The 19,333-nt window shown below is 42.8% G+C and overlaps 1 protein-coding gene across 9 annotated transcripts in view; it reads right to left on the reverse strand.

Annotated features, from left to right (window-relative positions):
- Nucleotides 1-19,333, reverse strand: part of runx2b (RUNX family transcription factor 2b) — a 148,556-nt gene that overhangs the window by 54,694 nt on the left and 74,529 nt on the right. Inside the window, exons 1-2 of one of the 9 annotated variants that reach the window (XM_025899193.1) lie at nt 6,399-8,441; nt 6,057-6,180 (exon numbers count right to left, since the gene is read on the reverse strand). The exons of 5 other annotated variants lie outside the window; for them this stretch is intronic. In XM_025899193.1, coding sequence (XP_025754978.1) covers nt 6,057-6,114 — 58 coding nt within the window. In that variant the 5' untranslated portion in view covers nt 6,115-6,180; nt 6,399-8,441. Of the gene's footprint in view, nt 1-6,056; nt 6,181-6,394; nt 8,442-19,333 lie in introns of those variants that run through there. 3 more of the 9 variants (XM_025899200.1, XM_025899191.1, XM_025899190.1) reach the window with 3 other exon arrangements.

A 19,333-nucleotide genomic window follows, 5' to 3' on the forward strand; every position in this document is an offset into this window, starting at 1 on the left:
CCCACTGCACACACCTACACACACTCTCCGGGCCTCCTTTTGTGTCTCGGGGGGATATTTAATTTCAGTGTCTCTGCACACATCTGAATAAGTCTCCATGCCAGCTTGTGTGTGCCACAGGTGGTACGGTGCTGGTGACTCTGATTACTGTGGTGACCAAAGCATCGCCGCCCATCACGTTTGTCATCAACCTTTTCCTGAAAGCGTGGGTGGGAGGGGAAGGATAAAGGGAGGACTTAAGGAGAAGCAGAAGGAGGAAGGGATGAAGGGAGGTGAGGAAGGTGAATGATGGTAAATGGCCGCCCCCACAGTGCCATATGGGAGGTGGTTTGTAAGAGCCAGTTTTGTACTTGCCTCATGAGCGCAAACCGATCCTTCCTTTTGTATCATATCCCAGTCTCACTTACTCTTTTTCTTCCTCTTCATGTCTTCTTTCTCTCTAATTTTCTCACATTTTACTCCCTTCTGAAACATGAAAGAGTAAACATTTGACCCCTCTCTTCCACGCACAGGCACAGAGAGTTGTCAGGCCACCTTAAAAGCCTCGTGTGGGCGTCGCTGAGTGGGTGGGCTCTCTGATTTTCAGGTGTATTTGATCTGTTGTGTTCACACCTCAGCACTGGCAGAGGGGGCCCACTGTGTGGGCAGGTAATTTGAGCAAATTAGGAGATGGGGCCTGTGCACTATTAATGACACCCTTATACCCTCCAATGCACGTCCGTCTATTGTTCCCTCCTCTGCACACCTTTCTTTTCTTCCGCTCCAAGTCCCCCGGTCCCATCTGCGCCTCCAGCTCAACGCCCACCCTCAGTCCCTCTAAAGTCACACTGTGTGGAATGCACACACACGGTGCACATGGGGGCGGCAGAAGGGGGGGATTGGTTCCAGGTGCCAGTTTGAGCGAGAGCATTAATCAAGCAGACAGATCCTCCTGTCACACACACCTTTAATGTGCACGCACAATGGAAACTACAAAACCCACCTGTCATTATTCAGCGACTTTGCTACATGCCAAACGTCTGTTTAAGTTACCAAATTTGTCCCTAAATGTTTTTTATAAGAGTGCTACGCGATAAAAGGAAAATACTTGAGAGAAAGTCAGCGCTGATACTGATGCCTGGACACATTGTAACAAGGTGCTCCACTGATGTGCTGCCAAGCTATTGATTGCAGTCGGCTCGGCCTTCTTTGATGCTCCTTCACTCATCTTCTTCACCTTCTCCTCAAAAACTGAGCACAATCCAGACCGTCTGTGTTGACACTCCTACACGTTAGGGGTTATACCAACTAAATAATCCGAATTGCTTCAGTGCAACTAGCGCTGGAAAGTAAGGTTATATATTTAGGAGTCTGGCCTGAGTCGGAGGGGATACCGCATTCCTTTAAGATTAAACTAACAAGCCGAAAAACCTGCCCTTTTCTCCGGCACGGGGAAGAACAGGTAAGGCCTTGTGTAGATGCTGTGGCCACGCTCTCACTCACATCGTTACACGTTGAACCCAAACATCCAGGAGGCTCAACACTCCTTATTTCCCCCTTATAGAAACACGTGAGTGTGGAAGCAAGGCCGCCTCGGCCTATTTGAAGGCGGGCAACGGGGAAAACACTGCTATTCAGCCTTTCCTGTGGTTTGCCATATCAGCTCCGCTTTAAGCCATCTTCTGACTTAAACAACTAAAATAAAACATAAATGCCAAGAAGAAAAAAAAATGGAGGATGTGAAAAGAAAGAGCAGACTGCTTTATAATACTGGTGTTATGTTTCATTAGGGTGAAGCCGTTCCAAGATAGACCAATTTTTCAAAGTGTTAGGTAGTTACTTCCTCTCTGAGGGCTTATATCGGATAACGGTAATTCACCCAGCTTGATGCTATTGAAATGGATGAGTGGCTGCAGGATCTTGTTAAGTGTGAAAATAGCACAGCGACGCTTTAAAAGCTTCACTGGTTAACGCAATGGCATTAAGCTACCCGGTAATTATGGTGCATTCAAAAATCATAGCTATGTGCAGAATGAGTTTGCAACGCTATCCAAAAATACGCACCAATTTGGCTCTCATCTCGCCAAAACACCACCGGGATATTGAACATTTGCACTGATTTATAGCAAGCGAGGCGTTAGCACTTTTTTAAGCAAGCGTTCAAGTGTTTAATAAACAGGCTTTATTGGCCCTTTAAGGAGATTGTTTTTGAGTCTAATGTCAATGCTTTGAATAGGCAGAACCCTACAATAAGCAGTCAGCTGGCAGGTTACCTTATCATAATAGTGTAATTAGCCCCACAGCGACTGAATATTAGGACAGAACAAGAGATAATATACAGTGCCCTGTGAGTATTTACACTGAGTTCTACATTTGTTGTTGCAGTCTGCATATTACAGAGATGAGAGTAATCTCCCTCATTTCACTGCTTTATTTTGAAAGTAGTGAAGCAGATATTGTACCACATCGAGACCACAAAGCACAGCGATTCACAGGAAAGACACCGCATTTATAATTTCAGAAAGCAGCAGAGACTTTCTCAACATTCATTCCCTTTAGCAAAATATATCAACCTTTTATTATTTTTTAAAATGACAGAAAACTCTCCACAACTTTCACATCACACTCTATTTTCAGACCGTAAAAATCACAGCTTACGTTATTCCCACGACGCTATCATTTAGACTTTAATAACAGCCTAAAGTCTATTTTTGGGCACAATCAGCCTCACATTCACAGTACATTTGAGTGAATTACACACCAATTTATCTTTGATTAAACCCCGATCACATTAACGCTCCCTGATTACCCCGAGGAATCATGTAGGCTAATGTAAACCACCAGCACTAATAAGTCCTAATAGCTGGCGCAGCTCGCAAACACAAACAGCGCTATTTTACTCCATCAATATGACCCTGCTGGGATTAAATAACATGTTTGCCTCAGAGGTACAATTAAGCGATGCTAAATAGAGTTCCTTTGAGCCTGGAGTTAAGGGAAGAGTCTCCGCTGCACAGTAGCAGCCAGTGAAGCCCTCACATCGTCCTCCCCCCACTCCCCCGACCCATCCCCCGGCATTTTCAAATTACCTATTGATGAGTGGGCTTCACGTCTCTCCCGGCTGGATGGTGGGGGTGAGGGGAGCGGGTGGGAGGTGATGGTGGTGGTGCGGTGGGATGTCTGGTTCACTTTTAAGACGTCTCCAAGAAGCAGGCCTGTGGTTAGATCTAAGGCAACACTTATGCAACAGAAGCTCCCTTTCTCAAATACATATATACGGTTTCCCTGCAAATTATCCGAGATTTTCTTCGGGGGGAAAGTTTTCCGCCTGGAGTTTTCAGATATTTACCCACATCATCCCCGCTTTCTTTCTTTTGATGTTGTTGATTCGGGCCCGTCTGTGTGTAAGCACTTCTTTTTTCCCCCCTCTCGACTGCGACTGCATGGCTTTGCCGAATGATAATTGCTCCCATGACTTAATTGTCTATATGTAATTAAGTTTGTAATAGAGAAAAGAGGCACTTAAATGTTCCCTGGAGAGGCACGGTGGCTGAGTGGGTGCCACACATGTTGAAGATTATTCTGCCCTCTCCATCTGATCTGCCAGTATGAGGAGTTATAAAAAAAAAATGTATTCAAAGCAATTAAATTAAAATTGCCTCATGTAAATGCCAAGACAAATTTTTAATGAGCCCCCTTTACTTTAATTTGGAATATTTGCCCGTTCCCTCAAGTCAGCTCAATTTATCGCTGCATGGGAATGTAGGCTCGACTCTAAATTAAAAATGTCCTTAATGAACACAAATATACAGACGGATGGAGTAATGTGGCTTTCTAACTACAAAAACAGTATTTTGTGCTCTCGGCAAACCGGCTGACGCTGGGCAAAATGATCCAGGAGAAACACGGGAGCGGGGAACTTGAAGAAAATATGTAAAATCAACAAAAGTCAACGCTACAGCTCTCTTTATATCCACTTCATGCATTTTAAGTTTACAGGAACGGATAAGGATGCTTACAGATGTAAAAATTTATGCCACAAAATCCACGTTTTAAGTTCTTATGTAAGTCAAATGAGTTCAACGTTACTTTTTCCCCCTTCCTTTTTTTGTTTGGCTAAAGCAAAAAAAATATCCTGGGTGCCATTCCTAATTTTTTGCTAGTTCAGATGCAGCGCAGTACACTACATTTATTTATTCAGAATTATAAATACAACAGAAAGAACTGGTGGTCTTGCAAAATCACACCGTGCCGTCAGGGGGGCTTTTTGTGGTTGCACTGACAGATTTACTACCCAGATGTTCATAAACAGGGGCAAAGTCAATGAGGCGTGGCACGGCATCAATCAGCAAACCTTGATGTCTGAGAACTGATCAAGGATTATCATCCTTATGGGATGTCTTCTCTACCTGAGCATCTGCACACATCTGCTCTTCTCTCTCCACTGTCTGCCTCTCCCACGGCGTGCTTTCAATTTCCTGCACTGCTGCTCCTCTCCTCTCCTTCTCCTGCGCTCCGACCCCCTCCACCGCCCTCCCCCCCGAGACACGGCGAAAGGTCAGGGGGTTAACATGGTAATAGGTGGTGGTGATTGGTAGAAGACGCTCACTCTCTCCCAGCTTTCAGAGTGTATTAGGAGCCACCCTGCTTCTGTGCGGAGCGGGAGCCCAGAAGAACAGCTGTGTCTGACCACCGAGCGACTTCTTAAAAACATCTTTTAAACATTTGATTTGGACAAGACGAGCGGGAGGCTATGGACCGGAGCGGGAGGCAGAAGGGCGGCGGGTTGTGGGGGGGAGCGAGAGAGAGGAGGAGGTCGTCTATTAAGCTGAGCCTGTCTATTTCTTGTGTCGCACGGGAAGGAAAATGTTTGTTTAAATTTGAAAATTCATCTTGTAAACCATTTATTTTGCTGATTGAATTAGACTGTGTAAAGAAGCTGTCACAGTACAATAGAGCGAACCCAAAACACAGGCTGCAGCCTGGAGAGCGCAAGCTGGCCTTCACAGGTAGTTGAAAATCATTAGGTTGTCACTGCTACCATTCACAGGTTTTTGGATTTGTTTTGCCTTTATTTCCATATAGATCCACTTCAGGAAGGAGGCAGAATCTTGTATTATTTGGAAGATATAATGTTAAGAATATATATTATCAGATATTAGATCATCACTTTAAGAATAACGTAATTATTTCTTTGGTTGTAAAAGTGCAAATCAAGGGCTTCTTAAACACACAAAACACATTTCATCTTTTTATCCGTTTGTGTAGAAGTGAATAAAGTCAAACACAATCACTGTGATACGTTTACATTAATCATTACAGTCTTAAGCACCGAATTCATAGAAAGGAAGTCAGCATGGATCAACTTCGAGTTCAATCTGGATTTATGTCTGTCGAGTAAATGCTCCCTGGAGCCTGCAGAAATTGACACCGATTAATTAACGACAGCAGCGCAACTGAACAATTTCAGGAAGCGATTACAGATCTTTCTTGGCAAACTAATCAATACTTCTTCTCTATGCGCAAGCAGAGGCACCCAACACACACAGCCCAGTAATCCCCCACATCTTGTTCCAATGCTCCACTGTAAACTCCCTTGTGCAGCGTCTGTTTACGTCTGTCAAAAATATCACCCGTGCCTTTGTTTTTGGTTCCGCAATGGCATCGCTTTGTAAATCTAAGGGTATGTTGCACAAACATATCATCTCCCTCTTTGGAAAATATTTATAAACATCACATAGAATAAATACTGGAATCTCTATGTGCAGATTTTCTTTTCTTGTTGTTTTTTTCTTTTGGGTGCACAAAGAAAAAGGAGAAAAAGCCTTGATGATAGTTGGGTGTTTTGTCCGCCACAAAAGCTTGGACCTTGATAGCGGGGTCCTCCATGACCTCAGCTGATCCCCTCCACTCATCTGGACCCAAAACATCGGACCAGTTCCAACATCTTCGCCCGCTTTCCTCGAACCCCGTTAATTCCACCACCCAAGCCTCACCACCTGACCCCAAGTCCTTCCTGTGACCTGAGCCCCCCAACCCAATCCAGACACAACAGGGAGCAGGAAAGTGGTACTCACCCCAGAAGAAGTTTTGCTGACATGGTGTCACTGTGCTGAAAAGGCTGTTAGATGCCATAGCTGCCTCTGGTTGCAGCAAGCCCCACTTTTGTTCTTCTGTGGTTTCCTTGACCCTTGACACGTCCTAAACCAAGAGCACGCAGCATGTCATGAAGAAAAAAAAATGGAAAAGCCATCCACAAGACATGCTTTTACGTATCAACTATTTGGATGACCACAAGTAACAACCAGGTCTGGTTTTATAGAGGAAAAAAAAAATTGCAGAGACAAATATCGCCTTTGCGGATAGATCAGATGGTGTCGGACTTGCTTGCTTGGCGAGTGTGGTTGGGACGTACTTACTCGCTTAGCGCCGTCCTTGTGACTGGTGCTGGCCCGCGACGATTAACCATTTACACTCCAGGTCGCCCTCAAACACCAACCCCGAGCCGCACGTCTGTGGTTCTGTGGTTGTTTGGGAGGCGAGCAGAGCCCTCACACAACCCAAAAGGCACCAGCTTTAAAACTCGTCTCTTTCCTGCCCTCCATGTGCCGTCACTGGAGAGCCTGGGTCACATGCCCTCTGACGTCATCACGGCACAGCAGTTGAGTTGGGACAGCCTACCGTTGTGGCTTTCTTCCCTCTCCTCTCCTTGGACTTTTTTTTTCCTCTACTCTCTGGCTCCCCTCCTTCTCTCTTGCGCGTGGTTCGGCAGCATTTCCAGGCTCTCTGGGGATCGGGGTCTGACGCTCCCATGAGTCAGGAGGCTTCAGTGGGGGCAGCTTGTTCAACCGCCCATGCCTCCTCAGCATATGGGGAGCAGTGCTCTCTCTTGGGTTGGTCTCCCTTCACTCTTTCATCCCCCTCCCTCCTCACTCTCTCTCCTCAAACTCTCTCTCTCCCTGACACTGCTGCTCCTTCCCTCAACTCCTTTAGCAGGCTGCCGTGCTGCTCCTGTCTGCCTCTGAGCAGGGAGAGCTCAGCTTGGTAAGATTTGAGGGTGTGAGTGAGGAGCGAATGGCTGGCTGGTGGTGGTGGTGGTGTGAGACTGGGTGTGTACACGCGCGTGTTTGTCTGCAGCAGAAAGAATTGGGGAAGAGAGGAAAAAGCTGGGCGAGCGCATGTGTGTGAAGGGAAAGCGGAGGTGGTGTGACACTCTGCTTATTTACCGAGGAGCGTGTCTGAAGAGTCGTCTCGGTGCAGCCTGAATTTGTTCTCTTTCTCACTCCTTGCACGTTGCTGTGTCACAAACAGTAGTTATGTCACCGCGTTATTACCGTAATAGCCGTGTTTGTGCATGTGCATGTATGCATCCAAGCCTATACTGAGCTTTCATTGGCTCTCACTGAAGCAGCAGTCAGGGGGGCGATTCCCGTAAGAGGCCATAGATCATGGCCACCTGTCTTTTCTGTAAAAGAGATGTCTTCTAACAGGAGACACACACACACCCCATCACCCTGCCGAGAACGGCCTGCCAACCTGTAGTGCAGAGCAGGCAGGTCTCGACAATTAACAGTGAATCATCACACGCTCCACGCACACACCGATTCCCACACCCTCGCACATCTCAGCACGGTTTGTCTTTTGATCACTGATCACAGGTGTTTGTTACAACACATCAGAAAAACGCAGACGGGGTGTTAGAAGAGAAGCAGAGGAATGTGTGGAATGAAGCTGGCAGTTCAGTCAGGTTTGAAAGTGTTAACAGTATCTTAATCATTCTTTCATTTGCCAGCAGGCATGTGTGACTAAGCAGCAAAGAGTCGAGTAGCTCCTCAGCCTTTTGTCTTTCTGTCTTAGATTTGTTTTTGCCCGTTGAAACTTTCTCCCTTTTAATTAGCCGTCAGAATAAGCCTATCAAATGCTTCTAATTTATGAGATGACAGCTGTTCAGGTAGGTAATTTTGCTTTTATGTGACAGGTTTTTTTTATATTCTACCTAGGTATTGCTACCTGTGCCAATATACCATGGAGAACAGTCAACTTTTATTTGTGTGGCTCACCACATTCAATTACATTAAACCCACAAAGAAACAAAAAGAAGCAATAAACATCTTAAGAGATACTACGTTCAGCTACTATTACACTTATTGTGAGTGAAGATTATTGGGGGTGTTTCTTAATAGAAATGATACAACGAAGCTCCAAGGATCCAATGACACTGGGTTCTGTGGGTTGTTCATGCTACTTGTGATTTAAGAAAAATAATATATATGTTAGGCCCTGCTAATAATGCATGTATCGATTGTAATGTATCTATACCACTCCTGGTTTGGCAGTAGAAAATCTCTCTCTCTCTCTATCTATCTATATCTATATATATATACAGATACACATTTTAGAAACAAATTAGAATAAGTGTTTTTTAATTTATCAGTCTGCTTTTAAATACTATATTTAAAATAGACAGCACATTAAAATTTGGGTGTTTTTTAAAAACATATAAAATAGCATTTAAATACCATGCTTAAGCAACAGTCTTGAAAAATTTTCATCAAAGCCAAAGTCCACAATAAACAAATATATCACTGTATCTCAAAAAAAAGAGAGACCTAAACACACAGTCAACAAAACAATTAACACTACTGTCTGTGTAAAAACTAAGCATACTGTCATATTCTAGCGATTGAGTCTGAGCCCTTTTTGTTTCAAATACTACTACTAATATGTCAAACATAAATTATAACACCACTCCCCCTCCCCGAGAGGCACAACAGCATTTCCACAAGTCTTTGCCACCGACCTTATTTTCGTACAGCGAAACATTTTCCTTGGCGCGGTGCTTTGTAAATATTTGCTGTCTAAAACAAGAACATGCCTCTTGAGTTGCAGCGCATGTTACAGCACAGTAGGGAAGGGCCATTCAGATGCTGCAAACACATCGAATATGACAGACAGTACCTGTTTCCGTGGCAAGATTTAATCGATCGTGTCATCCGTGCAGTTTACGTTCACTCGAAATAGAAAATACTCAAAACCCCCAGAAGCAGACTTCTGCAGTTGTTAGACGTTGTAAGTTTTAGATCACAGCAGTGCAGCAGCAAAGAGAGACGGTTGCAGATCTGGATCAGTTTAGTGCTCGATACTTTAAGTATTTCAAGAATAATATTTAAGGTCATGTATAAACATTTTTAGGGTTACTGCAAATGGATGCTTTTCTGTCAGAAGTATTAAACTTTGGGACAGAGTCCAGCACCACCGAGTGCCGCTGAGCCACAGTAAATTGCACGCAGTTTGATGGGGATATAATTTGCACATCGTGATTGAATCTAAAACATGGAACGAAAAGTAAAGCATAAATGTCAAGCTCCACTCACATGGCAGGAAACATAACTTCTTGGGTGGCACGGCATGTGATAAACAACCTTGATGGCGAAAATCTGAACTGTGATGATGTTGTAGTGTCAGATATCTCGCATGAATTCTGTCCGGGCTGCACAGATTTCAACTTTGCAGAGCCGAGGGTGCCCCCCTCCCCCCCGATACAGCAGCAAAGTTTCGTTGAAGTCGGCCCATCTCGCTGTCAGGTCAGAGGTTCACACACCTTATGAAAAACCACTGTGCACTTTTCCAGCACTGAAACTGCTGGTCTTCAAATCTGAAGATTTAACTCCCTCTAGATCAAATCCAGAAGACATCCAAATGAAAGGTTCTGACTTTGTTGGTATAAGAATTGTTTTTGGAACTTTGTGCAGTTCAGCAGAGCTCACTTGAAAAGCTATTCATTGGATTTAAGTCAGCTTGATTGGAAGAATTTTTCTCTGGAAATTATGTTGATGAGAGAAGAGCCAAACACGGCAAAACCCATCCGTGCTGGTATTTAGAGCTCATAAAAAAAAACCCTGTTTTATATATGTATTTATATCTTTTGCAAATCCAGGCCTATGTATAAATGTATAAATGCAGTTAAAGGAAATACTTAACTGTACCTCGTCGCTGTGTTGTTACAGTTTGAAGCTTTATTCTGTAACATTCGTACATCTTGCTGTCAAAAAAAAAAAAGACGAGATTTTATGTGCAGGTAATAATGTTACAGGCTGAAATATAATGTGGAATATAATATTTCATTCATTACTGGTTCTCCACTGGTGGCCGTACACTAAGCTTGCTATACTTGTGTGCGGCGCTGAAGAGCTTGGCCATACTCTGAGCTCTGGCCAAGGTCTGCCCTGAGGACTGTGGTTGATGGCCCACCCTGCCAGACACTTTCCCTCTTCTACCACTCAGGACCACACACCTTCAAATGGACTCGCTTTGTTATCACAAGCTCTCGCAGACACATAATAGAGGTATCGTGTGTTGGAGCGCGCTTAAAAAACGACACATGCTATTAACGCAGCATGTGTGTAATGCAGTGCTGCTGTTTCCTCGCTCTGTCACAGCAGATGACCTTCGCAGATGACTGTTTTCAAAGAAAATTATTTCTGAAAAATATTGGGGGATAATGATACCTAAGATGGGTTAAAATGAACTCAGGCTGAGGCTGTCTGTATTCGTCTCGTCGCGAAAGCTAAAAATGACGTGACATAATTAGCCCGGAGTGAGACATTACACACACGGACGGATTACAGTATTAGAAAAGGAAGGGCTTATTAATAGCCCCGTTGGCTCGTGTTGTGTACTCTCTCTGGCGAGGCATCAGAACGGCCCGGTCGGGCAAACAGGCAGGTACAGTGATTCACTTTAACAGGCGACATCTGTAAAACGCCAAGGTAGTTTACACTGCGGCCGGGCCCGAATTAACGTGCTTTCGTTGGAAACAAACACCACTTGCAATCAGCTTCTGTTGGCCACCGCGCCACTGGTGTGAACGTAAATATCCCCTTACGCTGCTGCTGAGGCAGAACGGTGACCTGAAGCAACAGAATAAAGCGAGCGCCACGCAGAAGTTCGCTTCAACGGGATCCAAAACTCATGGAAGTGAAAAACTTAATCTATCGCGCCGTTTCGCCAAGAGGATGTTGATGTTCTTTGTGAATTGTTTGGTGAAGTACGGTATGGTATAATCTTAATGAAAAGTAGATATTTTTCTTTTGGAGTCCAGCAGCGGTATCTACATCTTCCAGTGACTTAAGGACCTTTCTTGTGGTGTCTGGACAGCTGTTTTTGGAGTCACAGCTATGAGGGAAAATAAAGTCGGCCTTTAAGTAATAAGGGGAAATGTTTAATATCGAATGGCGCGCGCACAACCTAAACACACATTAAAAATAGCTCTTGGAGTTGTGATTACATAAAATTGCAAAAAGGAGAAAGTCAGATCACTGGTGGAGGCTGCGATGAGGAGGCTGTGGCTGACCACCGAGAGACTGAGCCATTTCTTCTTTTTTTCCCCCTTCTTCCATTCCTCATTTTAATCAAGGGCCAGTCCAGGATAAACAGTGCCTACCTACACTGCAGTTCAAACAGCGAGGCCCGCTGAGACCCAAGCGATGATTTCTAAATGTTCACTGACAAGTTGGTTTAATTTGTGTGCTAAGTAGATGGAGTTTGACTTATATATATCTTCCTTACTCTGGCGTGCATACCAGTCTCCCGCTATTTCTCCACCTCTGTGAAACTTCATGGTGCTTTTTGTATGAAAAGCATACTGGTCCTCCACAAATCCTGCTGTCTGGTTTACATATGCCATGCTGTGTTAAAGGTGAGGACAGGTCCCGCCGCTGAGGCCTGAAATGAAACTTACAGCAGCTTCTTCAGACCAAAGACCATGACTGAGGATCTTGGTGATGTTCCTGCTTCTACTCTATTCAGATTTTTTCTACAGTCCGTGTCCACTGAGACCGGTACAGTATAGTTGCGGCCGCCTGAAACCCTGTCATTGTGTGGTCAGTTGTCAACAGCTGAGAGATTTTACTATAGCTGCTAAGGCCAAGGTTGACAGAGTTCAAGTGGCCGAACTGCTAAGTCAGCATTATAATTACAATGCACCGATGATACAACTGTACGGCAACAAGGCCCGGGAGTCACATGACGCCCCCGGTCACATGATGTCGTCACTCCAGGCAAATGTCAATAACAGAAATGACTGTGTGTCATTCATCTCGTGCGCTAGGAAGAATAAATTAACTCTGCGCTGGCCGTGACTCAAATCTGGGGGTGACAACAGCCAATCCCAACCTGAATGAGCTTTCAGATGAGCTGCCGATTATGACTCTCACAAACTCAGTTTACTTGTTGAGGAGAACAAAGTGTGCCTGATAAAGGCAGACAGTGCTCTAGAGAAACAAGCTATTATGAGGAGGAGTTCGGTACTGTGTCACTGACAATGCAGCAAACAAAAGGCTCTGTTGTCTTCTCCAGCCGGTGGGTTATTTTTTTTTCTTTTTTATTTTTGTGGGGCTTTTGTGATGGATAATTGCCCTCCTCACATGATTTCATAACGCTGTGACTCGTCTTTCAGTCCCCGTGTAAGACAATAACAAGATAAAAAAAAAAAAACGGGGGGAGGCGTAGGGAGGTCTAAATCTGAATTTTTGACATTGTTAGAAGTGGCCGCTTTTCTTCCTTGTGGTGTATAATTTTAGAAAGATGTATGAGCAGGACGCTGACTTGAACCAGTCATAATACAGCCTGGAGCACAGGCACACAGGCCAGCTCCCAGAGTTCACTGGCGGCATTGTCTTAGGATAATCACACAACTGTACCATAGTTTATGGCCTTACATCTTATTTATATCAGAATATCAAATTCAAATCATATGGGGGTACTCCAAAGCCACGCTGACCTAGATTTATAATGACAAAAAGAACGCTGTCATGGTGTTTAAGACTGTACACGTTTTCCTATTTTATTAACAATAAAACAGTAGAACAATGAGCACTGTTTCGGTTTCGGGATTTAAAAGGTGATATTTATCACCTGCATCTCTTGTAAGATTAATGTTTCCGTCTTGCTGACAGTATTATGCTAAAGTCTGCCGAAACCCAGTACAAATGAGTGTCTGTGTTTCTACCCCAAGGACTGGGCTGAACTGTAAACATTGTTCTCCACACAAAGCCGACTGTACGTGCACAGCGGTAACCCCCAGGGCATTGTCTATTAGATGTTTGGTAGGTATGCAATCCTTCTTCTGAGTCAGCAGAGATCAATCCAGGACAAGCCAACTGAGGAATGTATTTACTCCTCGTGGAGAAAACACTTCACTTCAAACAGAAAGCACCTATCATGTTATGATTATAATACATGTAGGAATTTCACTTATTTAAGAGCGTAGTGGAATACACAGGAATGCATATATTACAGTATAGACAGCACGAAACACAATATGCTTTGTTTTAACTGAAAGCAGGTTTCAAGCGAGAGCAAGAAATTTAGAGTCCATGCTACAAAGTGTGTGACAGGAAATTTTTATATTATATGTAAACAAATAAAATCTGCAAGTTAAATTATGTAGTATTGTACCAAGTGTAAATACAGTTAAAAAAATTACTACTAGGATTTATTTTTTTGTCTTTTTTCATGTTTGAAACAAATTTGCTACTCACCTCAGTACCTACCATTAACATTACCTTATAAGGTCATTAGTAATTCAGTGGCGTCAGTCTAAAAATATACCGATATGGTTGTCCAAATCTATGATAAAAAACCCAAAGTAAACATCTGCACGTGTTCAAACACAAACACACAAAGCGTGACATGCAGCGCATGTTTTTGCTGTTGAAAGTTGGTGCCATCTGTGAATGGAGCCTTGTGGTAGCAACATATTTGCATGCAGCATGAAAAATCATTCATGAGATCTAAACTGGCAAAAAGAGCCTAATGCAGTTTCATTTTCCTCGTACGTTTCTGCCTGCTGTAAGAGCGCCGTCTTTATTTCCAAACGATGCACAAAGCTACAAACCCTTTTTATCCCCGCAGCCCTAAACTGATCCAAACTTTTGAAGGGTACAGCCACAGTTAAATGAGGTTTCTAATATGTGTGCTTTGAACTCGACACTCACATAATGTTGCCTCTCCAGCCCTATTTTGCAGTTGGTGGTTTTGGGATGTGTAGCTGTGAATTACAATGACTCCCTTTTCTTACTCTCAAAACATTCCTGCAGCCTGCGAGATGAAATGCTGGAATCCGAGGCATGATGCTAATTTGAAGACAGAATAAATCTATAAATCTGACTTAGTCTCTTGCCTGGGGATATACCGCCATGATAATTACAGGTTGACTTTACAGACATGCAGACATCTCTCATCTGTGTTGCTAATAGTATAACCAGCAGGCTGCTACGTGCTCACTCAATGTCTAGCAGTAGGGGTGAGCGGAGGTAAGCTGTAACAATGATATCATTATAAGTAGAAATTGGTCGGGTCAAATTGCATGTTGTGATGGCAAAGATTTACGGCAGTTTAAAGAGAATTATCTGTTTGTCGTTACACCGTGTGTCATTAATGAATAATTCTGGAATAACCAATTAAAAAGAAACACATTCACCAAATCCAGATGTTACGTTTATGGTCGGGCATTAACTGGCAGCCAGAATTAAAACATACTGGTGAATATGCTGCAGTGCTTCGATAGTCCCTGGCAAACAAACACGTCCCCTTCAACTGGCAGTGTGGCTATCTGAGGAAGATCTGACACAAAGCATAACAGATGATATGGGAGGACATTGCTGCATCTGGTTGCAGTTAAATCCTTGTTTTGCTGTGTCCTTCAGACTTGGTGCCATAGGCCCAACAGCTCAAGCGAGTAGAGTTCATATGAACACAAAACCAACATGTGGTGCCTGGAAGACTCCCCACAAAGGTCAGCTCCAGGACTCACCGGCCCAGGAGACAATGGATCAGGACAGGCTGGATTGGATCTGTAGTGCAGGCCGTGGAAGAAAAAAACACTATAAAGGCTTAAGGCATTAAAGGAGACCATTGGCCACTTGGGGAGGTTTACTGAGCTAGAATTTTAGAGACGAGGCAAAAAGTAGACGCACTCAGATTTAATCTACCCTTCTAAAAAAAATAAGAAAAGAAAAAAAACTATGCTTTTCCTGTTTCTCTTTTTATTTTTCTGTGAAGATGAGGCTTTTCTCAGCTGGCTGGGTGGGCTGGATGAGCTCCACATTGGTGGCCAATCAGGACAGGTAAGTCTTTCGTCAAACCCATCAGACTCTCTGATTCTCTAATACGTGACGAATTTCTATGTGCAGCGCTAACATGCTCTGACAACAGTTCCACCCAGGATTGGTCAGCCTTTCTGCCGCTGCCCCTGTATTTGTAGGAGTTCATCAGAGGCACTTATATTGTTTTTGCATGGTCAGACTTTTCCGGGTATTTTTGCGGCCTCTTGTTTGCACACCTGGCGGAATTGTGAAAGTTTGTCTTGGGTCATGTGTGTTTACACACCCCAGGCCCCAGAGGTGACCCCATCACGCCACCGTCAGGGAGGCCAGCACTTGCGTGTGGCGATTTCCAAAGTGGCCAGGCTTGGAGAAGTGCCACACTGCCTGTGCTGCCTTTCAGCAATCTGGCCCCGCTCTGGCTGCGCCGGGAATGGGAAGGGGGCGTGAGGGGGGTTACTTGTTGGCAGGGCTCTGCAATGTTTTCAGAAGCACAGACTTCTGGCAGCATCGCTCAATATGATGGAGAAAAATGCCTGCTGCTAATGAAAGCCAGCAGTGTCTCTCCAATTGGACCTCAACCCAAAAGGCATTATGTAACTGAGATACCGTAAACATTTCAAAATTATCTCTCAACAAATTATCAGTGTTTATTTTTTCCACATTATATGTGATGTATTTGAAATAGTTTGTAATTGAAGGAAAAGCTCTGAATGTAGGCAACGTTTCTTTGGAGACCAAGGACATTTAGTCTGCAATTATTTTTCTTTTTCATTAGCAAACAGTGCTTCGGCCAGCAGATTTCAAGAAGGCAAACACCAGGAATATTTTGTAGATGTTATTTGTAAGGACCTAATTTGTATCAATAAGCAGTCAAAATACAAAGACCGACTTCATGGCTTTAGGTCAGTGCTGGCTGTTTTGTTCAGGAGGTAATTAGACTTCTGCCACTCTAATAAAATCAATATCCTGCCTTATCGGAGACACAGCACCTGCAATAATCAGCGACTTGTGAATGCTTCTCTTTCACTCATGTTTTGACAGTGGTGTTTTTGGCCCGAGCCCAGAGCTACACCTACAGTATATATTGGTCAAATATTTATCTTGTTCCAAAATACGTGGCTATATTGAGATGGGAATAGGGTTAGATGATTTAATGGGCACACCGTAGCACTTTTTTGGGTGCCAAAGTTTTGCACTTTTGGTGGTCTTTTCAGACACTCCAAGGGTCGTTTAGGAGACCACGAGATGCCATGATTCAAGACCCACTGAGGGGACATGAAAGTGTGCAAAAGATGGAAGGGTCTGCACAGCAATTACTGCTCATCAAGGCAAATTTCAAAGGGTGACTAAACTGTTGAAAGTCTTGCATATGAGAGATTTACAGTTTTTCCCCTTGCTGTCTTCCCTAAAGAGTCGGGGTGGGGAAGAAACATTTTTATGTCTGCACAGACATCATTGCCTCACAATTAACTATAAGCTTTTCTTTACTGGAGGAGATCTTTTAAGATTGTGAAGTTCACCAAAACCTACATTTGAAGAGGCATTCCAGCCTATCCAATGTACATATTTGCTGTAATGTTTACCGACTCCTGCTCCAGTGAAGTATTACCATTTGATCCCACTGAAATAACAGAAATGAGACATTAAAGACAAAATCCGCTTCAGTCTTTATTTGGAATTCTAAAGCTTCCTCTCTTTGACTTTTATGCTGCGGACCAGCATAGAAAATGTGATTTTCCAGCATATTAAATGAACCAACTTGCACTCAAAATAGATTGAAGGAACACTTCATCCTTAAAGCCGTTTCCTCTGGAAGACTCCTTGCTCTATTTGAGAACTGAAGAAGTTTCTCACTCGCACATCGCACTTCATATATCACAGTTACTGTCAACTGTCATAACCTTAAAAATAATATTTGTCTTGTTGTATTTTTCTCCATGTCATGAAATTTGATGAAATGATCTAAAGTGTCTCTTTGTGTTGTCTCTTGGATAACCAACCACAGGAATAGACATTTCCACGAGGCACGACTAAAGTTACAGCATGAGGAGAATGAATTAATATATTTGAGTTCTGCTTTTTCACTCTAAAATGTAGTACTCTTAACTACCACGACAGTCTTGGTTTAAAAAGCATTAAAAGTAGTTTTTATTTACAGTTGCTGATACGAGACAATCTGTGGGGGCCAAATAAATGCACTTCTAAAAAGGGCTTTAACACATTCACACACTGGCTTTTTTTGTTTTGATAGATATTAACACTATGTACACTGTGTGTGTGTGTGTGTGTGTGTGTGTGTGTGTGTGTGCGTGCATGCGTGCGTGCGTGCGTGTGTGTGAGTATTTTGAGTCTTTCATTCAAAAATTTTATGTATACAGTGCTTGCAGTAGGATTGTGTTGAGGAAGACAAATTGGCCCATGAATATTTTTTAGTGTCATTTCTCCATTAAGACGAACATCATGCAAAAGTATTAAAACAAGTATTAATACATGTGTTCAGTGCTAGAAAATAGTCCCTGTCCACTTAATTAGGTTTACCTGTTCATTTTTAATATAATAAAATAAAACAAACCTATTTATTTAAACCATGCACACACAACAATTAACACAACAATTAACCCACAAATAACCCCCCCACTATACTGTATTGTTTGCTACACTTTACACCGTACTGTACTATACTGAACCACTTTAATCTCATATGAAATTTCATATGCTGTTTTCACGACACTCAAAAAGGCATTTTGAATTCTGTTATTGCTAAGCTGATTTAGAAACATTTTACGTTGTCATCGATATCGTAATATTTTTATTCACATTTATTCTATTTATTTATTCTTTTAGTCAGGTCAGGTGTCACTGGAAAAAACATGAGATATAGCCTGAACAGGCATTTAACAGTTACATCAAGATGAAATTACCAGTTCATTATTCTCAAAATCAGCATCATATCAAATAGGCTGTATGATACCATATAGTCCAGGATAGCACTGGTATAAAATCTATGTGATTCAACAAAAAATGTTTTATCATCATATCAGTGTTATAGCAACGTGATGTTCGCTAACACAAAATAACACAAGACCAAACATGTCTGAGAACGAGAGCAATGCGTCGGCCTCCTTTTTAGTCCCCAAAAAGGGAGTTGCTTTAATATTATGGAAGTGCTTTGATTTAGCTTTAGTAGTAGCTCACTGAAAAAGAGGGATGGAAAATGCCATTCATTTTGTTTGCTCTAATACAGACTGGTGTCTGCAAGCTGCAATTAATGTTCATTGTTTTCTATTTTTATCTATATAACAAAAAAAACAAATACTGGTCCTCATCTTAAAAATCCTGTATTGGTTAGACTCTACCAGACAAAGCACTTTTTTGTTTTTGTAGCAAAGTCATGTTTCAGTTTAAAAGACACACCATCGCCACCCCAGTTGTTGGTAATGTATTCACTTTTTAAATTCTGCGACCATACGTCCACTCTTACCATTTCTAGCTGTGTGTGTGTAAAATGGAGAAAAGCACTGTGGGATTTTGATAATCCTCTGTGAACCTTCCTAAATGTTTCATAACATGCAGAAACTTGGGTGGCCATGAAAAATTACATTTGACATTCAGAACTGTTTGCATTCATAACATTTATTACATCAGAGTTCCCTAATGGTGGTTCTTATTTTAATGGGCAGGATTATATGGAAGGCCGTGACGTTTATATTGAATCTGTTGCACCCAATTAGAGAGGAATGGTGGACACAAGGGTCTGCTCATTCACACGAGCCCGCCGCCCCATTCACAAATATCCATTGCTCTAATACAACTGCAATGTCTTTGTGTTGTTTCAGGCGCTGTATCACTACGTTTCATTTATTTCGGGGAAAACTCAAAATGAATGATATATGTCATATGTTGTATTATTTAAGCATAAAACCTAATTCAGCAAGACATGATTTTGCACATTACTGCAAGGCTGCAGGGAGTTCAGGTTTCATAGTGTCAGGGCTCTAAAATTGACATTATCTTTTGGTGCGAGTACAAAAATGCCACGGGGGAGTCATCCGAGGCCAAGTGCGAACTGCTATTACAAAGTCTCGAAAGCAGCAGCAGGTATCTTCTCTGACCGGCTCTTATAACCAGGGCCAGGTTTCCCTAAAGCATCTCTGTGCAACAGTAAGTTCATCTAGGTTTCACTGTAAGCTGATGTGCAAACATGATCTCAGTGTTGAGAAACTTAACGGGGCCCTTAAGTCACTGGA

Source organism: Oreochromis niloticus, linkage group LG15 (genome assembly GCF_001858045.2).
Source record: "Oreochromis niloticus isolate F11D_XX linkage group LG15, O_niloticus_UMD_NMBU, whole genome shotgun sequence".
NCBI lineage: Eukaryota > Metazoa > Chordata > Actinopteri > Cichliformes > Cichlidae > Oreochromis > Oreochromis niloticus.